This window comes from Phymastichus coffea, unplaced genomic scaffold (genome assembly GCF_024137745.1).
Source record: "Phymastichus coffea isolate CEN01 unplaced genomic scaffold, Cenicafe_Pcof_1.1 PCOF00123, whole genome shotgun sequence".
NCBI classification, from domain to species: Eukaryota; Metazoa; Arthropoda; class Insecta; order Hymenoptera; family Eulophidae; genus Phymastichus; species Phymastichus coffea.
In genome coordinates this window covers 364969-373515 of record NW_026706934.1, presented here as the reverse complement: position 1 = coordinate 373515, position 8547 = coordinate 364969, and the positions used below count along the sequence as shown (strand labels likewise).

Sequence of the window (8547 nt, the reverse complement as noted above, 5' to 3'; positions counted from 1 at the left end):
CTCCATCGTAAAGTGGTAAGTTAATATCATCATATGCTTAAGAATTAATATCGTTACGTTATTCAACGATCTTTCAGACTAACAAATTAATGAAAGCTCGTCAATTGGAAATCTAAATTCCGCAGGTAAAAAGAAATATTGTATAATCATTTTTAAATGTATTAACCTTTAGAGGACGGGGATTTGGAATTTTTAACTGCTCAATATTTTCTAAAGAAAACGCATAATATGTGTATCTAATATCGGAGAGTACTCATATGTGAAGTGGCGATCGATAGTTGAGCCACTGTAGTGGCTTTCCCGTCCTCAGGGGTGATGCTAATTTTGACACTGAAAAATTGTTTTATTTGGCACAGGCACTAGTATCTGGTTTAGTTATGATTTTTTCGTAATTTTGACCTTGGAATTCGATTCAGCGTTGAAAAATACCTCAGAAAACTATATTCACACTCCCTTACTATAGAAAATTTATTTTCGCGACTAAAAGGATTGTTTACCCTTATTTTAGGGTTCGTTTATGGTTGTTTCGTAATTTTTTACTTATGACATTAAATCCGTAATCAGTATGCTAAAAACCCCAGAATTAACCTATTTTACAGATCAACTTGAGAAATTACTTTGAGCCACTATAGTGGTTTTTCCACCCTCTTAAAGATTAAAGACAGGTTTATTAATATTACATTAGAAATCAGTTGGAAAATTATGGATAATTATTGATATAAAAAATTTATTTACAGAAAATCTTATTATATTATACACCATAGATTCACCATAGTACAATAAGGAAATTTTATGTTTAAATATTTCAATTATAAAAATAAACTGACAAAAAAAATTATATTAGTTAAAGTTTCATTAGGATGAGTTTTAATCTATATCAAATCGCATCGAATTAACCCTATATAATACAATCGTAAAAATTTCGAAAATCACACTGATTCTAAACTACTCTATTTTATTCAAATTCCAGATCAACTAGGAACTGTTCTAATTTTTTACGAATTGCATAAATTTAAAGTGAAAATATAACAAGATAAATAAAAGTTATTGATACCGCCAAGGCACAGTGATTCCTTGTAAAGCAATAGTGGGTAATTAAATGGTTTAATTACATCAACAAAAATTGATATTTGAATCGCTAAGTGAATACATTTCATCCGTACAAATAAACATTATTTACAGTTGAAATTGTACTTCAATTTAATCGCGATTTATACAGTTTGTAGCAGTCGTATACCCGTATATACATTAACGAGGTCAATGTTTTCTAAATACACTAATTTTTATAAGAAAAGCAATATTTCGACGTTTATAGATTTCTGAATATTAATTTAAACCAAACAAATAATTAGTAAAATATTACTGGTCAAAATAGACGAGAAAAAACATTTTAACTTACACATATAAAAATATAAATTCAATGTTTTAACATTTTTAAGTATACAAAGAGTTGAATATAGACCGGGACATCATAAATTTCCATATTTCATTATATCTAGTGATTAGATGAGTATTTATGATAAAAATGATAGACTGCTTTGAGAAATCGATTAAGGTTATTCCTCAAAATGAATTTTCATAAATTGCAAAACAATAAAAATACAGCATTGCTGATTTCGTTCCTCTTGTACAAAAACTCCTGAGAAGATTATTTCACCGAACAGGGTAATAATCTATTTAAGGATTGTACGTTTCAAACAATGACTGTTAACATGCCTCCTACATTGAGTTTATTAAACCACAATATCCATCTCAATAGAATCATCAAGCCCTGGAATAGGAGTACGAGATCTAGACCTCGAAGCATGTTCTTGCTTAATTGGTTCAGTTTGGCTAATTTGAACGTTCTCAGTTGTAGCCTCAACATTTGATTTGTGTATAACTTCATTCGGACTTTTCGAGATCGAAGGCGAAGTGCTCAATACTGGAATATCCCCGTGTGGTTCATCTTTAATTGTTATGACAGCTGTGGTTGTCGATTTATTTTTCGAAGTTTTAGAAGGGGATTTGGATTTTGATTTAAACTTGAATTTCTTTTTCTTCTTCTTGACAGGATCACGATCTTTAGAGTTAATGTGCTGCTTCCTCAATGGAGATGACGACGGAGGTATAGGCGAGAGCGACCGGCGCTTACGCTTGTTTTCCACAGGAGACCTCGACCTGGATCTCCTTTTGCGACTATCGCGACGTGACCTAACTGGCGATTTGGATCGGCCGTAATGATCAATTTTGTGTGATAACGAAGGCGACGGTGACCTACTCTTCTCTAACCATCTACTGCTTACGGGTGAGACTAATTCTCTCTTGTATCGTAATGGCGAGTACTCTCTTTTATATTGTATTGGCGAGGGATATGATCTTTTAAATCTTTCATTGGGTGATGGAGATCTCCTACGTCTTCTATTAGGCGACGGTGATCTTCTACGTCTTCCATTGGGCGATGGTGACCTTCTACGACGTTTTCCGTTTGGTGAAGGTGATCTTCTATACCTTTCAATGCTTGATGACCTTTCTCTTGCGATCCACCTCATAGGTGATCTACGTTTCCTACTGCTTGGCGATCGATGCCATTTATGAGGTGAAGGTGATCTGTAGTATTTTTTTAGTGATGGTGAGCGAATATGTTTACTCTCTCTAGATGAAGGTGACCAATGATTTTTTTTAAAGGATGGGGAAGGAGAGTGCGACCACTGATGCCTGTTTTTTTGAGGTATTTCAGGGGTTGGCGAACGTCCATGTTCCTTATAGTATCGCGCCTCCTTATCTCTGTCCAGTTTCCATTGAAGCATCTTACGTTGCTCAATGAGTGCACGCAAATCGTCATTTGACTCGCTATTTTCTTGAATTATCTCATCCAGAGACTTGACTCTGATTCTTGGCTCCAAACCCTTTAACTGCTTTTTCGGTTGTACAGAGATCTTCTTTTCATCGATAATCTTAATCTCTTCGTCCATATCAGAATCGTTGGCGACCTCTTTTTTGACTTCGATATCACTTTTTTGTTCCAAAGAAGTGTTTGAATTAGTTTTAGATGCTAGGAACGACTGGTTAGGTCGGACAGAAAACTCAAAGCCGTCTATGGTCTTGAAGTTTGTGGAGACTACAAGGGGTGAAGAGGTATTGCTAAGCGCTCTTGGATTATGAATCGGCGTCTTCATATTTTCTATATCTTCAGAACATGGCGAAATTTGCATATTTTCGGGTTCAGTTTTTATTTCCACAGACTGAAAAGGAATTTCGTACGAATCCACAGGTTCCGATTTTACCGTCAATGATTGCGAACTGAATTCTGAAAATTCTACAAAGTAACTCGAATCTAATTTTTCTGATTTGATGGGAACACTGGGAATTCTGTCTTCTTCTGAACTTAGTTCACCTTCTTCTTTTTCTTCATACAATTTAGATTCAGACAAAATTGTTTCAACTTTCACTGTGGTTAAAGGACAGTTAGTAAACTCTTCTTTCTTTATATGTAACTCCTCGAGTATGCTGTGTTCAGTGGGCGGAAGAGGAGGGAGATGAGGAGGAGGAGGTGATGGTGGACTAGGATATTTCTCTCGGGATAGAGTCGGACAGCTGTACTGAAACTCTTTTTTGACAGATAAGAAAGGACGAGAGAGGGGAAGTTGTTTATCTGTTGTGTCTCTGGACTGCTGAGAAAAGAATTCTTGATTTTTCATAACTGAGTAGTCAAACTGTTTTTCTTTTCTCAGTAACGAACAATCAAATGATTCTGTTTTCAGTAATGTGGGCGGTGATTTGTCTTCGTTTGTTGCAGGTAATTGTTCTTCTTTTAGCATTGGCAAAGATGGGCTATCGTAAATTCGCTTCAACTCTTTTCTAACAGATGGGTAGACGGATCTATTTTTTTTTGTGTTAGCAGTAGGTGAAATAGGAGGAGGCTTTTGTCTGAGTACAGAACAATCGAATTTTCTCTCAGCGACTGGAGGCAATGACAACCCCTCTTTAGATTTATCTTTTGATTTCTCAGGCTGCTCCTTCTCCAATGGTATCATTGGACTGTCAAACTTACCAAACTTGCTTAACGATCCCCTATACTTTATAAAAGGCTTACCATATTTCTTTGGACGAAAATCAGATGTACCGAAACCTTTTTCCAATTTCATAATAGGCTGCGTTTGACGTGTATCTAGTGAGCCATAATCTTTAGATTCAGACTTAATGTTCATTGCTGGGTGAGATACCAACGGTCTTATTATTGGATTCATTAGAGATTTCCTTTCAAATAAGATAACAATGTCGAACGCATGTTCAATTGATGGAGATTTATCCAAAATACAGTATTGCATAGGTAAATAATGCTCTCCCATAAGATCATCTTTGTATGTTAACATACTGATATTCCTATGATATTCCTTGGTGAATGAACCATAAACAATAACTTTCCAAATTGACGGTAAATCTCGCAAAGCCTGCATTACGTGTATACCTGTTTGTTAAGATATTTATTTATTTTAGGCTTACTATTGCGGTTGTAATGTTTACTTGAAGATAATAATAATAAATGCACATACTTTTACCATATGGCGAAGCTAAATTCAAAACAGCAACAGTCATACATCGTTTGATTATTGTTGAACATTTAGTTAATACATCTTTTGGATCGCACCCCATAAATGATACATTATGAATGTTATTATATTTTTTCAATTCTTCTGCTTGGTTAATTTCAGAATTTGCAAAATGCATTGTATTCAACCCAATGACTCTATCACATTTCTGAAAATAAAAATTTTAAGTTTCTTGAATTAAGAATAATATAACCAAAATGTTTTATTGATAATTTAAATTATATCAAGTAAATTTAATAACTTACATGGGACATCATGAGACTTAATACACCAAAATTACAACCTATATCCAATAATGTAGTGTCATCTGTTAAATTAGCATAGTCATGTATTACTTTCCCAAGCTGTATAGCTTCAATAGAATTAAAAGCCACATTAGTTTTTGGTTCATAATTTATTGATATTGGTCCAACTTTATCTCTCAATTTTAAAAGACCAGTTACATATGTCGGTGGAAAATTAGTTTTCTTTTGTGACCTAAATATCATATCTTTTAATTAAATCATATTTTCCATTTTTTTTTTAATCAAAATAAAAATAAAAAATATCAATACCACTTTTGGTTGATGCAGAATACTGATATGACATTTGAAGTTCTTCCTGGGCCAGAATCAAAAAATTTTCTTAATTTGGTTAACAATGATGTAACTCCTTTACCACGAACAACTATCATCAATTCATTTTTATAATTGCTTCTTAGCTTTATTTCAGTCCAGGTAGGTTTCTCATATACTGTATCTACAGCCTGTGTAGCATCTAAGTATGGTACACTTTTGGTAGTTTCCATAGCAAAATCTTGAAATAACTAGAAGTATAATAATGAGGCAGATTAATCTGGAATGCATCGTTAAAAAGAAAATACAAAAAATTAAAATTTTCAGTCATTACTTCTACAGCATCCATAACAAATTTAGGATAATCATTTTGAGAGATATTTTGAGTTAAAGTCGACACTCCAGTATTAGCATGTTCCAGTACAATACTTTCACAATCAGCCGTGTGAGCATGATTTGGTTTGTCTATGTCTCTACATTTAATCATACCTATAAAAAAAAATGAATATCTATATAATCAGGTAGACATTTAAATATTGATAAGAAATAAAGTATCAACAATTAAATTTCCAAAAATTTGTCCATGGCTTATTCAATGGTGGGTGTCTCGGAAAATCCATTTTACAAAAAACAGAACTATGATCTTGTTCCATCCTTTTGACGTGAGCTCCTGCAGTTGTACAAGCATAACAAACTAAATTACTTAAATTTTCTAATCTGGACCTTGTTTGTTTCATTTTATTTTCAAGCTATAAAAATGCAAATTGATGAAGTCATTATTTACTGTGTAGCAAAAATACTCAAGATAACAGAACAGTATATTTTACTAACCATCTTTTGATACCACACAGGAACTGGACCAACATGATGCATATCCTCAGGGAATTCGTCATAGCAGTCATCATATTGCTCTCTCTTGGGATCAGCATAAGCATTTCTAGCTTTTGAATCTTCTTCCGTGGGTGGGTTAGAATTTTCTTGTAAAATTTCTTCTTCTACCTCATCCAATAGTCGATTGACCTCTTCATCATAATCAGGATCATAATCTGGACCATCAGAGACTGCATCCTGTGACTCATCTTCACTAGGTCCAAGCATAGGCCTGTCATAGTTATCGTTATAAGCATAGGTATCTTGATAATAATTCATGTCTTGATGGTATATGTAACGAAAATCCAAGCTTTTCTTAAAATACTGGAAGCTCTTATTTATAAACTCTTGTACATATTTTTTACGCTCCTCAAGTTCATTGGTATACAAATGATTGTTATTACCTAAAATAGTATATGAAATTATAAATTTAATTTTAAACTATAGAAATAAATTAGTTACAGGTACAGCAAATAATTTATAATATATTTATTTACCAAATCTACTAAAAGTGTATCATTTATATTTGCGACACAAAATGTCTGATTTTGTTACGCGTTTCCGCCTGAGGAAATGACGTCATGTAGCTCTTCATTCCTCTAGGCAAATTGCGTATTATTGTCACGATGAAAGTAAAATTTTCATACCAATATATAACTTCATGAAAGTTTTAAAGGTTATTCCAAAATAATTACATAAAAAAAAATTTTTAAAAACAGTCAAACCATTTATATCAGTAGCCCATTGTCCTCCACTTTTACATCCAAGGTCTTACGAAATTCACCCACGCCACTGCGTCCCCTCACAGTAAATTATTACCAACGACTCTCTCAACGACAAAGAGCGCACATGTGTTTTAAACTTATATACAATGATGATTATTAAGAAAGCTCAGGCTAGTCACAATATAATGCAGTAAATGCAAAGGAGAAATATTTCAGCATCTTCGGCTCCGGTCGCTGTGGCACACACAAATGGTTGGGATAATGCGTCAAATTGCACATACGGCAAAAGTACAATGCAGATGTAAAAGCAGCTGGTGTCTTCGCTTGTGTCTACCTAAGCTATGTGGCTACTACCGCTGTTTGCTCACCGATGGCGCTAGAGTCGTTTATCGCATGTTCTTGGTTATTATGCGTGTTTGTGTTTGTGTGATGCTTATTACGTTTGTATGCAATACATATCTCACGTTATGTCGCTGTGCTACGAATATGAGCACGTTTTTTTTTTTTGAATATGTTATTCTTTCAATGCGCATGAGAAAAAGTCAATTAAAATATTAATAGTTGTTCGATAATATTTAAATTTGCTCAGTGAGAATTATGCATTGAAAAATTGACAGACCGTACAATAATTGACAAAATATTTCACTCGTGTATTTTATCCATTTTAAGGGAAGCCGGAGTTCAATAAATGCGTGCATTTGTATTTCAACTAACGCTTAACAAAATCATTTGAATAAAATATAAAAATAATTTTAAAACTTTTATTCAAAAATATTAGTTTCATATGAGATATTTATTGAAACATTTTTTTGTACTTATGTAAGTTCTAATAAATAAGAAATAATAATATGATAATTGTACGCACTCAATTACTTATCAAACTGCAGAGCGTTATTCAAGAATTGAAACTCTACGATCAAATATATTATATTTATAGTAAATAAAAACAAGCATTTCGGCAATACTCTATTGCATAGGTATATATATATAGTCAAGCGTGCATGAAAATATGTATGCAGTTCATTTTACTTCACGCAAGCATTGAACCTTAGAATTACAAGGGCAGAAATTGTTATTACTTGGTAAGCCAAAAATATTAACTCAAGCTCACCATTTTCAATATTTTGAACCTCTTCGAGCTCAAAAACATCTTCTGAGAAATCCAATGTATCCATATCGTCGTGGAAAGTGGAATTAATTTTACTTTCGTTTATTGAAGAATTGTGTAAAAGCGAATAATACACTAAACTCTCTTCATTTTTATAAAATAGTTTAACCTTGAATTTACAAGGTACATCTATTATCACATTTATTCAAAATCACTCACTTTTGTGTTTTTCATAAAACTCATTATGAATGTAATTGCAATATCACGTGGTAAAAGATCTTCGAATCAATGGATTAATTAATCGTCTTGCATGATTTTACATATGAAAATCACTTTGAAATGAACTAAAGTGCGAAAAATCAGTAAAGTTCATTTGTCAGTACGACACAAAGTGCAATAGCAGCAGGCATGAACTGGCCGTAACGCCTAGCGTGCGCCCAGGTTCACAGGGAACAAATGACAAGCCGAAAGCCGACGGTGTTACACATGTCTGGACATGCCCGCATACTTTCGTTGAAAACTTCACAGATGTTTCGATTTCACTCAAGCTTCGATTTCATGTGATCCAATTTCGTGCCGTGTTATTGACCAGACTTATTTATGGCTTATGTTTTACGCGTTGTTGTCACGTTCGATCTACACAAAACTTTGCCTGTTCTATTTTTGTCGTCGAAGACTTGTCAAACGTCAATATAAAT

The 8547-nt window shown here is 33.4% G+C and overlaps 1 protein-coding gene across 2 annotated transcripts; it reads right to left on the bottom strand.

Annotated features, from left to right (window-relative positions):
- Positions 1-722: 722 nt before the first annotated feature.
- Positions 723-7064, bottom strand: LOC131671275 (uncharacterized). 2 transcript variants are annotated; one of them, XM_058947570.1, is made up of 8 exons: positions 6514-7064; positions 5978-6420; positions 5706-5895; positions 5481-5635; positions 5147-5397; positions 4838-5069; positions 4536-4740; positions 723-4450 (listed from the first exon to the last, which is right to left on the bottom strand). In XM_058947570.1, exons 2-8 carry the CDS (start codon positions 6293-6295, stop codon positions 1734-1736), a joined length of 4068 nt encoding a protein of 1355 aa, XP_058803553.1. In that variant the 5' UTR covers positions 6296-6420; positions 6514-7064; the 3' UTR covers positions 723-1733. The 2 variants fall into 2 exon arrangements, with proteins under 2 accessions (XP_058803553.1, XP_058803552.1); XM_058947569.1 differs by having other exon boundaries at positions 6742-7064.
- Positions 7065-8547: the final 1483 nt, after the last annotated feature.

What these genes read in the sequence shown, in the direction of transcription:
- LOC131671275 (XM_058947570.1), bottom strand. Translation starts at nt 6,295, where the DNA reads ATGAATTATTATCAAGATACCTATGCTTATAACGATAACTATGACAGG. An exon ending in CTGTGTGGTATCAAAAGATG is followed by an intron (nt 5,896 to 5,977) that starts GTTAGTAAAATA and finishes GCATTTTTATAG; the next exon opens with CTTGAAAATAAAATGAAACA. An exon ending in AAATTTTTGGAAATTTAATT is followed by an intron (nt 5,636 to 5,705) that starts GTTGATACTTTA and finishes TTTTTTTTATAG; the next exon opens with GTATGATTAAATGTAGAGAC.